The sequence below is a fragment of the Pollicipes pollicipes genome, unplaced genomic scaffold (genome assembly GCF_011947565.3).
Source record: "Pollicipes pollicipes isolate AB1234 unplaced genomic scaffold, Ppol_2.1 Scaffold_4740;HRSCAF=5597_pilon_pilon_pilon, whole genome shotgun sequence".
In the NCBI taxonomy this organism is placed as follows: Eukaryota; Metazoa; Arthropoda; class Thecostraca; order Pollicipedomorpha; family Pollicipedidae; genus Pollicipes; species Pollicipes pollicipes.
Window position 1 is genome coordinate 8403112 of NW_023596545.1, and position 15810 is coordinate 8418921.

A 15810-nucleotide genomic window follows, 5' to 3' on the forward strand; every position below is an offset into this window, starting at 1 on the left:
GACCTGACGCCTCCCCCCGCCCGCACCCGTCTGCCCACAGGGAGCGACGGGTGCCGCCGCGGACGTCGTTCAGCACGATGACGAAGATGACGAGTACGCTGGCGGACTGTGCTAGGTCCGCGGCTACGGACAGAGCCGGACGGGGCGCGGTGCGGTGCCGGTGTTGCGGCGGCTACGGTCAATGTTGCAGTGGTTGCGCTCGCTTCACGCCGCTGGGCTGGTCCTCGTTGCCGTATGGGTTGATGACGGCTGCCACGGCCGCTGAGCAGTCTCTGTGTGACATCGGGCGGTCGCCGCGGCCCGGCGGGTCCGCGGCCGACACCACGGCCGCGGGGGTCAGCGCCACTTGATCCGAGCACGCGCGCGCCGCCAGCTGGTGGGGCGCGCCGAGCCGTCATGGCGCGGAGCCGCCGCCCGGCCGACGTAGGCTGCCCTCGCGCCACCGCCGCCGCTGCTGCCTGCCAGACCGTGGCCCAGGTAGCTGGGCGACACCGGCCCGCATGACTGGGCCCCTGGGCGCGTCGATCTCGTGATGGGCGCGCTTGTTGGGTTAGGCTTGGCTCTCAGGAGGCCGATAGATACTGAAGGTTTTTTTCAAGTCTATCTCGAGAAACGTTTAGACGGTCTATTAAATGCATTCGGTACTGATCGGCGTATCATCAAGTTCGATGTTTGGGATTGCCAGGTCCCAAACAAAATTTAAATACCTTTGTTGGCCAAGCTGGAGTGCGTTAAGCGTTGATCAATGATGGCGTGTGCCCCGCCAAACTGGTCGGAGTCGCGCCTCCTACATTAGACGCCGGCGTGTGCGCCGCTTGTCTGTGATGACCAGCTCTCGCTGGCAGATTCCGCTTGATTCAGTGACAGCTTTCGACGGTCGGGTGCGTGCGTCTGTTGGTCCCAGCAGTGGCGGACGGGCGGCAAGCACCCATTGAGCTTGTTAGCGTTTCTCCCGTTGCGGTGTCGTTCAGTTGAGCCGTCCGCCCTCGCGAGGCAGTTAGAAGAGCCTGCGAAGGCAGCGACCGCCACGAAGGCGACCATGAAAGGCACGCTATTTCTGCCTTGTGAGACTCCGAAGCGGATTGCTGTGCTCCCTAGTGCGCTCTGTGCGAGTTGACTAGCTGCTGGCCGACTCGCTGATGCGTGTTTTAGTTCACGCTCTTGAACTTGGGGGCCACCGACGCACCGGTCACCTCCGGTCACGCGTGCTGTGGGAGCGGTGTAGAGTTCGGCCCCGATCGGTTGCCGAGCTTAGCGGACGGGCGGTGTGCGGCGGCGCGTCACGCGTCACGCGTCACGCGTCCACGCCGCTGCACTTCATTCCAGTAGTTTGGTCGATGTCGTGCTTGTTCGTGTCGCGTCTCTCTCCGGCCGCAGTGTGCGTTACGCAGGCGTGTGGTGTGCAATCATTACTGATGGACAGTGGCTGGGCCACCGTTTTTCGTGAACGATACGCCACTGGTGAAGGAAACGAAGAAGCAGCTCTACTGGTGTGTGCAGTTGTATTATGCCACGAACACTCCGCTGAAACATTACATTTGTCGCGTTCTCGGCAAGTACACCGGACTGAAAGCCAAATCATGCCAATGTCGAGCATCGTGCCCTGTCAACTGTCACCTTGTCAGCACACATCCCATTCGGTCATATTCAATATGGGGTGTTATTTGCCCCTGAGCACTCTGTTCAGATTTGATAATTAATGCGGGAGAGCCACCCGGTGATATCGATATATGCTCGAGCTTCGCGACCGCCGAGGGCAACGGTCCGATACTCCCGGGCTAGTCCTAACGAGCTGTCAGGGGATCGCACCGCTTGAAGCGCCATGGCAGGTTTTTTGCACGCGCTATAATGACCCTTTACGCATCTGTGTTCTGTCCCATTGGATGATATCACTAAACATTAGTGGCGCCAGATGAGTATGCTGTACCAGGGGTGAGCAATGTGCTCAGATAGGCGAGGTAGATGCGTGGAAAGATCGACGCATTTAAATTCCCCCCTCCCCCCCCCCCCCCAATGCTCTACCCCCAAATCATCTTGCATTTCGTGCGGATGTTCTTCGGAACGAGAGCACTTCTAAGAAACCTTTGGAGACCTTGACCCGACCACATGGAACAGAAATGTTGGTTTGCCGAACAGTTGCCTTTGACATGCACGGTTGCGTGCACTCAGCTGGTTGGGGACGTCCGCAGTAGTAGCTGGGTCCCGCACCGCGGAGGGTGTTACGGCTAGTGTGCTGACGGTTGGGGCGGTGGTATGCTGCGGCGGCAGCCCTGACAGCCGAGTGGGCGATCCTCGCCCCGATATTCTCTACTTCCGGGACCTGGTCGTGAAGGGAAGATTGAGGTGCCATGGCACGTCGCGAGGCCAGCAGACTGCTGAGAACAAACATATCGGTGTATTTTAACCCTCCCAACGACATAAACTCTGATAACGTGGGTGTCGCCAACAGCAACCAGCTCGCCTGAGAACGCTAGCCCCTAACAACAGGTCCAAAACACCGGCACCAAAACGGCGCGATCGCCGAGGGCCGGGCGCCGACGGCGGAGCTCGTTCCACCACGCTGAATGTCACACCACCACACCTGAATCCCACATCACACCAAAGGCGGGAAGGCGCGCACCCACACGCACACGCCACGGAACAATGTCACACCCAAGGAATGATGGCGACCTAGTTATCACAGGTTGCTGGCGGCGCCACGCCGCCGCCTTTGTCTCCGAGCCGCGCCGGTATCCCGTCGCCTTCGTCGCAAGCTCCAGCCGGCCAGCGTTGTCGCGAAAGCGGCGCTCGCTGGTGTTGAGATCCCGAGCCGAGCGCTCGCCGCCTTCCCTGAGCCGCGGCGCTCGAGCCCCGGCTCTCCGCCGTTCGCGGAGACAGAGACCCCTCCGCCGGTGACGTCAGAGTGACTCGTGACGTCACGACCCGCCGGCGCTTCGCGTCGCTATCGGTTCTCGAAGAGCACGTCCTCGTCGTCGTCGTCGTCGTCGTGTTCGCCGAGCAGCGGCAGCTCGGTGCCAAGGTGGCGCGGCCGAACGTCGGCCGGCCGGGCGGTGGCCAGGTGGCGCGCCTTGATGCCGGCGTGCAGCGCGATCCCGCCCACGCACGTGACCAGGCCGACCGCCTTCAGGCCGCTCAGCTCGTCGCCGTTCACCAGGATGGCCAGCAGCAGGGTACACACCTCCTGTGGCGGCCCGCGGACTGTCACACGCCAGCCTGCAACTCGGAGGACAGCCAGCGGCGGGGCGCGCACCTCGTGTGGCGGCACGCGGAGAGCAGACCGCGGAACCCACCGCAGACAGACACGCGAGATTGGGCGGGGCGGCTTATTGCCACAGTGGTGGCAGGAGGTGGCGCGAATGTTATTAAAACATTAAACACGATAGAAAAGAAGCTGATAGTGTTATGATGGTTCTTGTTTGCATCTTTGACACCGGGACCGGGTCGAGCGTATTCAAGGGGATACTGGTGTCTGTTGAGCTATCGGCTTCAGACATAAAGCTTTATTACCCCACTACCCGAATGTAGGCTTCATCAGCAATGCAGTACCTGTTTTTAACTGCGCTGACGTAAACAACTACGAAAGCTGCGTGGATCATTACGAGTGACCATCCGTTTATTCTCCACTAACGTATCTGATATCACTGACCGGCCGTATGAGAGGCAGATATTGGTCTGAGCCGTCTTATGGGCCGTCTAAGATGATGGCCGCTCTGACCAAAACGTGTTCTTTTAGGAAAATGCATAAGAATACGTTAAATTTCATGTTTGTTTACCAGTTCCAGTTCCAACTCCAGTTCCACATGTTTCTAAGTGACGAGACGCACAGCCCCCGTCGCGTCACCAACCCGAGCTTCCAACACTCCCATCACGTAGTCAGCATCGCATAGAGCGAATGAGTGCGCCGTCTCCAGCACCACGCCCGCGCAGCACACCTCTGCAGGGGTCGGCGGAGTGACGTACCTTGAACACGCTGGCCACGCAGAGCGTGACGCTGGAGGTGACGCGCAGCGCCAGGAACTCGGAGAGGTCCATCATGAAGGCCAGCACGCAGCCGAGCAGCACGCGGCCGGCCGAGTCGGCCAGCTGGTGCGGCTCCGAGTAGAGAAACAGGTCGCGCGACGTGGCCACGGCCGCACCTGGCGCCCACGCCGGCCGGGCCCGTCAGAGGGGAGTGACCGCGCTCCGCCTGGAGTCGGGGCCGGGGCCGTGGCAGCAGCGGGCTGGGGCTTGGCAGGGCTGGGGCTGGGGCAGGGTGACAGGGCAGGGCAGGGGAGGACACGGTACGGCCGCAGAGCTTGGAACGCTTCTGGGTGGGGCTGGGTGGTACGAACGGCATCAACACAACAAAGGTGCAGATGTTCGTCTGAACCGTAGATTCGTCAACAGCTCAGACGAGTCACACGGTGTCACAGTCTCGTAAAGGCTGCCTATTCGAAGCGGTGAAACGTGCAGTGGTCACAAATCGACATAGCTGCGGAAGAAAACTTCACTGCTCCACCCACAATAACACTACGAACCCGTGTTACTTTAGCCAGTGTGTTCTGACGAGCACACTAATCGCAGTATGTGACGCCTGCAGTCCCGGTGTTCAACGCCCATTACATGGCCATACATCCCGACACAAGAGAAAAACGTGGCGGCCGTGACGTGCCTCTAATGGTACCACGCCTCAATACGTCGGCTGGCTTGGCCTCCACCCGCCGAGTATGTCATCATCGGGAGCACAAGGAACGTGGAAAGGCCGTACTTCAGTAGTGACCGAGCACTGTTCTACCAGCTAGCTATACGGAGGACGCGGGCAGTCGAAGGGCCCGCAGGAGGCTGGTCATAGGCGCGTGAAAGGAGGCCCGCGCTCGCCAAGATGGCTCACCTTCAAAGAAGACGGCAAACGGCATCAAACTGACGATCATCCACGGCTGAATGTGGTAGATCATGTCGATGGGGTTGGAGAGGCCCAGCTCCTTCTTTTGCATCAGAATCTGTGACAGCGTCCACCGCAGCCCACTGCCGGCACGGGCGTAATGCCAGCCGCGCGCCGCACGGCTCCGCTGTGCGGTGACCTCTGTTGGGAGCAGCCAAGCGCACCAGTGGCGATGTCCGAGCATCGCATAAATAGCGGGGTAACGGTTATACTCGGCTTTCCACGCCGAGACAACTGCTTATGGCAGCAGCGGTACAAAATTATCAAACAGCATATTTCTACTAGCGCCTGAGCGCCATGAATACGATAAGAAATCCACCATACTATTCATAACTCGTAAAACATTTTATGGTAAAATGGTGCTGCAGCAGAACGAAAGCGCCACTAACTACAATATTTAGAGGCGCAAAATCAATTGTGACAAACATTTTAAAAAATGTAACTGTTTCCGGAAAAGAAAATGGATGAAGGTAGCGACACCACATATGGACACGGAGGCGCGCTCCAGGCCATGCGCTGGCCAACTGATGGGACGAGCAGTGTGCGAGGGATGACGCATCGCATCACCGAACAAAAGGGTGTGGCTGGCAGCTGTGCGGAGTCGGATGTGGCCACACTTCATGACGATGGCATGTAGTTTCCTTTTACTCTGTAAACCTAAGCATCATTTTCTGTTGGGGTGTGCGACAGTAACGACCAGCTTTTGAAGCGTGACAGTTTGGGCTGTGGGCGGCCACCAGAAAAAGATGGTTCAGTCCATATGGACGCATTAAACAGAACGAAGACACAGTCAGGCCATTATCACGATTAACGCGCGCCTGGTCGGCCCGCTGGATACCCTTCTAACACTCAGTTGTTGCATCAGATTGAACGATTCCCTAGAAATTGACTTCGCTGAAACCATGGCCTGACTTTGACCTGTCACAGGTCAGCGACCTTACAAGGTACATTAAAATTGATGCCAAACAATCCGCTATTCAATTGCCTACACCTACGCAAAATTTGGCACGACTATGCCGCGCCGTTCGGAAATCGTTCCGGAAAAAAAACATTCAGGGTGGTCAATTTGACCCCCACCCCCACCCGAGTGCGTGTTAACACATTTCTGGCCCCTGCAGGCATTTTAGAAACGATTCGAATACGAAAAGCATTAAATCAGATCCAACACCACGCCACTACGTTCCACCTATGCGTCTTATTACAATACGCCACCATTCGGAACACTCGCCATCGCCTAACATGGCTTTCCCGCGCCGGCTGATACCTGGATGCCCATCGGAAACCAGCCGACAATTTTCAGGGCCAGTTTGTCCCGTCCCCAGCGCGGTCAGCACCGTGTCCGTTACTCGCTCCCCGGAGACCCTACCGCTTCACTCGGGAAGTTGCAGCTATGAGAGACGCAATGGCGATAGCGGCGCTTCGCTACAAGTCATCCTGCACGCCACAGGAATAGCCAGGTCCCTCACAGCTCCTGCATATTCTGAGCGAAACGTTACCAACCGGCTCACTGGAGGTATCAAGTGGTGACCAAGTAAGGGGAGACAGGCCATTCCTTTGAGCATTGCATGCATATGCCGTAACTCACGACGCAGCGGCGGTTTCACGCCGCTGCATGACAGGAGATCAGATTACAAGGTGGTTGTGGATTGAAGCGCACCTTCTTTATTTCAATATCATAATCATAAATCGAGAATGCTGCACCAAAACATTTGCAAAATCGCTCTTTCGTTCCCAAAAAACTAGGCTCAGCCTGGTTCTTATGCGGAACGAACAGCTCACTCATGTTCATCCTGAACGTGATACTGAGAAAAGTGGCATTTAAACCGACCATTGAAGACAGGGAGAGTGGTGGCCGGAGTTTGCCGGCAGCTTAGAGGGATACGACGGATGCAACAAGGCTGCGGCAGGTTGGGAGAAGAAGCGGAGTCTAAGGCGGCGGACAGATTGGGAGGGCTAGCGAGGCGCCAAGACGGCGGAGACGGACGGCTGCGGAGCTACGGTCGGAAGACAGAAGGGCTAGCGAGGCGTCAAGACGGCGGAGATGGACGGCTGTGGAGCTACGGTCGGAAGACAGGAGGGCTAGCGAGGCGCCAAGACGGCGGAGACGGACGGCTGCGGATCCACGGTCGGAAGACAGAAGGGTTAACGAGGCGTCAAGGCGGCGGGGACGGACGGCTGTGGAGTTACGGTCGGAAGACAGAAGGGTTAACGAGGCGTCAAGACGGCGGAGACGGACAGCTGTGGAGCCACGGTCGGAAGACAGAAGGGTTAACGACGCGTCAAGGCGGCGGGGACGGACGGCTGTGGAGCTACGGTCGGAAGACAGAAGGGCTAAAGAGGCGTCAAGACGGCGGAGACGGACGACTGCCAAGCTATGGTCGGAGGACAGGACGGAGGCGCGGTGGACAGACGAGGAAAGGGTGACCGGGGAGGGGTTGGTAGTAAATGATGAGGATGTCTGGTACTATGGAGCGTGCCGGCTTCTTAGGCTATTTTGTGCTTTTGTTACGTTTCAACTACACGACGAGTTTACAAACAGTGCATATTCAATCAGTGCATGCCTGACAACGAGGGTCTCACCGCACCCATCGTACATAAGGACGCCTGCAGCGTTGCTCAGTCGGCATGAGTGCGTGCTGAAACTATGGCCAATACGTACACAAGTCAGCATCTCTTTTTCTGTCCAGACTTGCCCAGAAAGGACGACCAGTGCCCCGACCCAGGTTTAATGGCTTTTGATCTTGTTATGGCTCCTCTCAGACCCGACATTGTCTGCCATTCTGTTGTCGCGTCGTTTGATTCACGCCTATAGGTCGCTCGCAGGACCCCGCATGGTACCGTCAGGGAGCAGCAGAGGCCGCCTTCGCAACACGGTCAGCCGGCTCGTGTCCCCCCCCCCCCCCCCCCCCCCCAATCGGCTGAGCAGGCTGCAAAGCCAGGTTGGTAGTCGATCAGGGCTAGGAAGGGCTCATCAAGAATCATCCCCGGGAAGGGCTCCTGATAGCAATTGTGGTAATTGACGGCGGGCGGCCGTCCAATGGGGGCTGACACCTGGCATGGGCTGTGGATGGTCTGGCCTTGCGACGAGCCTGAGCGGAGGCGCGCGCACCCAGGTCAGCTGCTCACCTGCTCAGCGCGGCAGCCAGCGCCATCAGGAAGCCCAGCAGGTGAAATGTGGTCGACTCGTACGTGAAGATCACCAGGCCTCCCGAGATGAGCGTCACTACCAGCGCCATAGACCATTGCTGAAAACACACCACGTCACAAGCAAACCACGTCACAAGCACGCCACGTCACAAGCACGCCACGTCACAAGCACACCACGTCACAAGCACGCCACGTCACAAGCACACTACGTGACGGCGACGAATGGAATCACGTACAGCATGCCTATGCAGTGGTCCAGACAGGGAGGCACAGGGGGACATGGGGAAACAAATTACATCAAAAGGTTTAAACCTGCGCACCCGCCATCTCGGAAGCACGGACAATGCAGCAATGCAATGCAATGTATGCAGCTTGCGTAAAACCGAACAGCGTTGGCTACTGTATGTAACACCAGGTTGCGGGGGCCGTGCGCGCGAGAACAACCGTCGTAAAAGCAGGCTTACGGAGAGCCTCAAAGTTAGTTCGCGCCGTTCAAAGATAAGTATGTGAGCATTTTTTTACAGTTCATCCTTAACCGTATATTTTGGACAGGTCAACAGTGACAACAACACGAGAAGTAGCTATTCCTCCGCTTCTGTTTCCGTCCCACCATCAGATCCTAACGCCACTTCGCAGCGCTGTAAAGCCACTCCGGTCGTATCATCAACCTAAAAATGGCACAGTTGAAGTATACGCCCGGACTAGATTATACAAGTATGATTTTGTCCCCTAAAGCGTTTAAACGTACCCCATTCAGATGTGTCATCACTTTTGTCCGTTGACCCTAGCTTGGTATTAACCGTGGGTGTGACGCCACGTGGCCTGCGAAGACTGCAACGCCTGGCGTCGAGGCCTTTGTTGCTATGATTCGCGAGTGCGCATGTTCTACACTACGCTACGAAATTTACGTCACGGTCGATTCTGACACAATGTTGAACCTTTCCACAGAAGCATGGCTTGGTCATGTTTACACAAATTGCTGACCCACTTGCATCTACTATCTATATTCGCGGGGGCCATAATACTCCTGTATAACTCAGATAAAAATTCTGGCAAAACTTCGGAGCTCTGTTGGTTTAAAAATAGCCCCCGGATAATTGTAAATTGAACAGTACCGGGGATTTATTTTCTGCAGCTGTTTAGCACGTGCCCGGGTGGCATGTTTAATGCCCTCTGTTCGGGTGAGGGTCAATTTGCCTTCCTTGAGATCTCAGAAACTAAGTGAGCTAGAAAGCCAAAACCCACAGGGCGCGTTGGTTGGCCTGTATGTGAACTAGCTTGTATCAAAATTTAAGGTTCCAGGAGCATGACCTCCGGATCAAATAACGTCAAACGAGGGAGAATTCCAGACTGGTGTCCAAGGGTCCCCGAACTTAGGTATTTGCTTTAATTAACAGGTCATCGGTGCCAATTTAAGGTCAGCGACCTTTTTTGACTTTTCGTATGTCGTGGTGACCCAAATCCCACAAGAGTTCTTTGAGTTTGGCATTTGAAGAAGCACCAAAGATTACGCACGGCAGAATGTTCCTAAAAACAAAATGTTGATCCGGGTAATTGTAGGCCAGTGACCTATCTTGACCCTTCAGAAGTCCATGAGGGATGTATACTGCAGTTCCTGTTATCGAAAAATTTGAAATGAGCACCAGAAAATACTCCGCACAGCAAGATCTAGAGCAATAAAACAGGTTAGTTTTGGCCTTGGTCTGATCTTTATACCTGACCCTACGTCAACTAAATGTTTTTATCCAATTATTGTATCGCCTGAGAAACTCTCCCAGATGTATGGCGTCGTCTAACACTCCACTGTTGCATCATATTGAACGATTCCCCAGACATCGTCTTCGCTGAATCCATGACCTGACTTTGACCTGCCGTAGGACAGCGACCTTACAGGTTATATCTAAATGTAAATGTAAATAAATGTTTCGATACCGAGTGATCCAATATTCAGTTGTCTACAGCTACACAGAATTTGGCGCGGCCACGCCGCGCCGTTCGGAAACAATTTCGGAAAACCTCTGTGGGGGTCAAATTGCCCCCTCCCCAACCGAGTGCAAATTAACGCATGATTTCTTCCGTTTATTGGCTGTAAATTTAAGACGGAATTGATGTTGCGGTAGCTTTTGGCTTCCATTCCAGTACGAGAAGATAAAAATGAAAAAGCATGCTTCAAAAAGGGCTATATCCGCCAAATTTTTAAAGGGCGTGCCACTATCAGGGGCCCTTTGTCAAACGTATGCCCCCCTAGCCAGGACACTGGCCACCCTTGTGTCCATGCACTTGCAGACAGGCGCCACTGCCCCCGGCGGATGTGTCACAGGTTTTACTGCATTTGTACAAGTGTTGCCGCCCTGGGTGCGAATACCTGACCCTACGTCCTGTAGCGCGAACGGGAAATAAAAACATTGAGTTGGGGGCGTGACACAACTGCCCCAACTAACCGAGCGCGCTCGTTACAGCGCAGTTTACATGCTGGCGACCACGGAAACAACTAACTGGAGTCCATCAGCACCCCTTCGCATCCTACAGCTTGCAGCACGCACCCAAGGCCCACCGACAGCGCCCGAGGCTCAGACGCTCGCGGCCCGCCAACGCTCCGGAGTGCAGTGTGCTCACCAGCTGCTCGATGCGTAGGAAGAGGGCGCACACGTAAATAAAGATGACGGACGTGGACTTCGTCATGGTGTAGAGCGTCACAGTGATGAACTCAAAGCTCCACTGCGAGAGGCCAATATCCAGCGCGCTCAGCACGCCCGGCGCCGACACCTTGCGCCAGAACTGTCGCCATGAGAGCGTGGTGCGCTGCGTGTTGTAGGTACACTCGAGATAGTTGCGCACGGTGGCCGCCAGGAGAAACTTGACGGTCAGGTGGGCGAGTACGATCGAGAGCGGAAAGCGCAGCTCCTGTCAGAAGAATGGCATGTGCACATCACACTGTTGCAGGTCACACCAGTATGAAGTGTCATACAACACACAGGGTTAATTTTGTAACTTGTTTATTATTTGTAGCATGCAGCCTACAAAAATCATATATTAGTGTCTCAAAACTTGTGCTTTTTGACTGGCTAGTGGCATGAACTTATGCATTTTATGCAGTCACAAGCAAAAATACATGCATACCAACACACTGATCTTGCAACAGTTTTTCTTCCCAATCTGATCCACAACATGCCTAACATTTGAATCAACGTTACAGTTGTTGCATTAAAGGGAGTTTGCCCAGAAAAATCCTAAAATCAAACTTTGTGCATACACTTGAAGACAGTTTTGATTTTTAAGAAACATTATCAGTTGAAAGGCATTGAGGTGGTCACCCTCAAAAAACTACTAGCTTGCAAACAGTGCAGACCTTGTTCATCCGCCACTGAAAACAATAGCATATTTTGACACCAAAAAGACTGTGTTCTACTCTAAAGATTGCAGGAATAATTGTTGCACCATAAATCTCATTCAAGAAGGTAACCCATGTTACCATATTGCTCAAGTTTCAGCAGTGACATAACTGTTGTTTAAAGTATATAATATAGTTTGAGTGCAATCTGTAATTGCCTTATTGCACAATAAAGTTGGCATACACTTTGACAAATGATAATGCCATATTTTGATAGTTAATATTCATGCCTGATCATTAGCCTGAATATCATGTCATGCCAGCAACTGACCTGCAGAAGAGATTTCTGATAAAATGTAAGTGATATGGAGAAAAAGAAATATGTCAGAAGACAACCAATGCTCTTGAATGCATACTTCATAAGTTCAAAATCCATGATGTTCTTCACCATTCATTGTTTGATGTGATCTGAAAACATTTCAAGGCATACATATTTCAGAATTGTCCACAACCAGAACATATCTGTCCTCCTATGCAAAAGGGCCTTAAAATTTAGTTAACATAACACTTAGGCCCTCTTGCCTTTGGATCACAGATATCATGAGATATCCCATAATTACCAAACATTTCATGATCATCAGGTAGTGGTAAATGGGCACACTGTGCCCACAAGCTCAAAGAATCTAAGTGCATAGTTAAAACTTCTGCATAACCACCTACCAGTAAATTATATCACTCTTTTTATGATTATGAGAAAAAAAGGCTGTAATTACCACAGTAACATGACCTAATGCATTAGATCTGATCAAATGGATGGCTATGGTTTGATTGCTGTTCAGTTTTGACAGCATGTTGCAGACTGCAATAGGCAATCACAGACACAGACAGACTCAGACAAATGCAGACATGCACAGACACATGCTTGGTACATTGACTTACTAAGTTGTCTGTCAAACCATTACAAACTTCGGTAAACATGATTGAGACAAGAAAAGGACAGTTGCCACAGCTCATAGACTACAGTTCACCAAGGAAACCTGATGCAGTAAACACGGAGAAATGGAGGAAGTTTATACTTCTTTGGATACCATTTATCTCAAATCTGGCATGCTTACTTTTCTCTACTATCACATTGGGCAGGAAATCCTATTTTAACTCAGGGGATCTTTTATCTCAAATGTAAGATATAAATCCAGCAACTTGAACATGGATAGCAAGGTATTATCATCAGATACCATAAGCTCCATTGTAAGCATGTATAGAAATTAGCAACAAACTGTGTACCTGAGAAATGCACCACAAAAGTGCCCATGCCCTTGATTGGGACAGCCTGTGATCTATGGCAACATCCACACTCATGGTTAAGTCCAAGAGGGAAGGGAAGACCATGGAAAGCATTGTGTTGGTTTGATTTTTTCACCATTTTTTCTGTGGACCTGGAAATGAACGTTAAGATGGTGGGAATCAGGACTCTCACAGCAAACACTGCTTAGCATGGACTTTGCTCCCAGAAATTCACCAATTCAAAAAAGATGGAATTAGTATTTTTAAGCGTGTGTGTACTCAAGGAAAGCTAGTCTATTTTGTTGCGGACAGCAGAAAGTCACTGCAGCTAATGTGCTTATCGTGACACACTTTCACCGTATTTCCAGGTCCCCTCCTCGTTCCAAGCACCACCAGGTCCTCACTGATCTCGGCGACTGACAACAGGGCAGATTAAATGCATCAAGTGCGTCATTTACGCTCTTGTTTTGAGAAACACTTGATTCGTATAACGCTACTAAATAGAAGAATTTTGGTAAGACGTTTCTCAAGCTGGCAGCAATTCATGGCTTGGGGCGCAGCGCGACGGCCGTAGGTCAGTTTTTGGCTAGCCTGTTCGGGAGTGCTGCGGCTGAATAGACGGTCGAGCGACGGCAAGGCTTTTCTCCTGAAAGCGAAACCAAAGCCATAAATGCACCCACGCTAACATTCTAGGGGGTCGTCCTGGATATGCTGGGTGAAGTTTGCTGTTATTCAACAAGACGTATTTTTGTTGATACCATCTGGAGTGTAGGCCGCATCGTCGGAACAAGCTTCGCAGTGGCCACTGACGTGATTGTCTGCCTGCATCCTCGGCGTGGGTTAGCCCGCGTCATCGACGTCTGTCTGCTTGCGTCATCGACGTCTGTCTGAGTCGCCAACGTTTGTCTGCCGTAGAGCAACCAGGGGGCACAGGGGGAACTTACCCCTCCCCTGAGGTTCCGAGGGGACCTTCGGGCCCCTCGGAACCTACGATTAAGGGCCCGATTTGAGGGCCCGAAAGACTGGAGAGGCTGGCCGGAGGCCCCATTGCGGGGGCTTCGGCCCGCAGGGCTGGGCACTCCAATGCCAGCCAGAGGGCCTTGAGTGCTGATCATGGGCCCACTGAGTCAATAAGGGCCTATATTTCGGTCAGACACCACCACTAACGCCCAGCCGGCTCCGTGGCGGAATAGGCCTAAGGGCACATTTCCTAAGCACGGACAAAGCAGGAGTCAGCGATTGACATTGCTCGAGGCCCCACAGCACCTAGCAGGGTCCCCGGTGTCGTCAAGGGGCCCAGAGTTGGCTAGAGGCAGTGTTCGAGGAGGCCCGAAAAGCCTGGAGGGCCCACTCGTTCCGACGATCAAGGGCGCGATTGTAGGAATGGCATAAAGGGCTGGTCGGAGTCTTATTCAGAGGCTCCGGTCTGCAAAGGCTGACAATCAAATACCGGTCAGGGAACCCTTTGCGCTCATCGGAGAGCCCCTGAGTCAACACAGGCTTATATGCCGGTCAGCTACCACCAGTACCACACAGTTGGCTCCGTGACGGTGTAGGTCTGAGGGCTCACTTCCCAATCAGTTAAAAAGTCGCGGCCAGATATTTACACTTGCCAGGGACCTTTTATTTGCCAGGGGCCCACAGCGCCTAACAGAGGGTCCTGTGCCCGCGCAAGTCCCGAGCTGACCAGGGGAAGTATTCGATGAGACCTGAAAAGGGGCCCGACGGCACCCCGGAACCGATGATCAAGGGCCCGGCTGGAGGGCATAAGGGCCCAAAGGCCTGGCTGCAGGTCACATAAAGAATCGCGGCCGTAGGGTGATAACCTGACATATCAGTCAGAGGTCCTCTTGCACCGGTTCAGGGAACACCGAAACAATGCAGATTTCTTAGTTGGCCAGAGACCACGACTACTGACAAGTCGGCTCCATGTTCTTTTGAGCCCTTGATACCCATTTCCCAAGCAGAAACGAGGCCGGAGTTTGCGATTTGCAATGTTCGGGGTACCTGACACAATGAGGGGTTCCTATGTCGGTTCGAGACCACAAACAGTGCCTCACAGGGGTCCTGTGGCGGCAAGTGGCCCCGAGTCGAAGCGGTGGTTGAGGGAGGCCCGAAAAGGGGACCAAAGGGTCTCTCGAGGCCAAAGATCAAGGGCTCAATGGGGAAGCTAAAGGGTCCGAAGGGCTGTCTGTAGGTCACATTGAGAGGGTCATATTCCCAAATGTCAATAAGATGATCTCTTACACCGGTAGGGACTCGTGAGACTGACTGTTCCTCTATTTCGGCCAGAGATCACGAACAACGAACAGCCAGCTCCATGTTGGTCTGAACTCTGTGGGTCCATTTCCCAAGGAGGGACAAGGGCAGGCCCACGATTTACATTGGCCGGGCTCCTGTATGGTTCAGGGGCTTGCAGTTCCGAACAGGGCATTCTGTGTCAACAAGGGGCCTCGAACCGGTCAGTCCGAACTGCGCAGTACGGCAAAACATCTTGACCAGCCAGGTGCTCGCCATGTAAGACCCGTCCCTGCCGACCCGAGTCACTACCGACGCCAGTGACGTCGGGCTTGGCGCAGCGCTGTCCCAGCCGCATCCGGAGGGGAAGAGGGTGGTGAGCTTCGACTCCTCCAGTCTCAACCCAGCACAGCGACAGTACAGTGTGACGGAGCGGGAGGTACTCACGTGCGTCTGGGCGGTGGAGAAGTGGAGAAAATGCTTGTGGAGACGGTCTTTCTGCCGCCGAGTGGATCATGCTGCGCTCTGCACCCTGATGACGTCACCAGGTGTGGGTCGAGCCGGCCTATGGATCGCCAGCTGGGCGTCACGTCTCATGGCGAGCCACTTCACGGTCGAGCACGTCCAGGGATCGGAGAACCCAGCGAATGACCTTTCAAAACTTCCAGGCCGGACTGAGGACGCTCAAGAAGACGACGTCGTGGCGGTGGCAGGGGTGACGTCGTGGCGGCCCAGCCCCAGGCCATGCAGCGGGACGAGCTGGCCAGGGTAACGCGGGAGGACCCGGTGCCACGCCAGCTCATGGAGCATATTCCGGGGCGGTGGCCGCGGCGATGCAGAGACTGTCCAGAGGAGCTCCAACCGTTCTCCCGTTGCCGGGGTGAGCTCA

General features: G+C 54.0%; 1 protein-coding gene across 3 annotated transcripts; it reads right to left on the reverse strand.

Annotated features, from left to right (window-relative positions):
- Positions 1–2919: 2919 nt before the first annotated feature.
- On the reverse strand, positions 2920–13097 carry LOC119099518 (solute carrier family 35 member C2). 3 transcript variants are annotated; one of them, XM_037222674.1, is made up of 7 exons: positions 13041–13097; positions 11731–11867; positions 10685–10972; positions 8048–8166; positions 4871–5004; positions 3961–4136; positions 2920–3181 (listed from the first exon to the last, which is right to left on the reverse strand). In XM_037222674.1, exons 2-7 carry the CDS (start codon positions 11848–11850, stop codon positions 2942–2944), a joined length of 1077 nt encoding a protein of 358 aa, XP_037078569.1. In that variant the 5' UTR covers positions 11851–11867; positions 13041–13097; the 3' UTR covers positions 2920–2941. The 3 variants fall into 3 exon arrangements, with proteins under 3 accessions (XP_037078569.1, XP_037078568.1, XP_037078570.1); XM_037222673.1 differs by having other exon boundaries at positions 13035–13096; XM_037222675.1 differs by lacking the exon at positions 13041–13097 and adding an exon at positions 12339–12408.
- Between the last annotated feature and the right edge of the window lie 2713 nt (positions 13098–15810).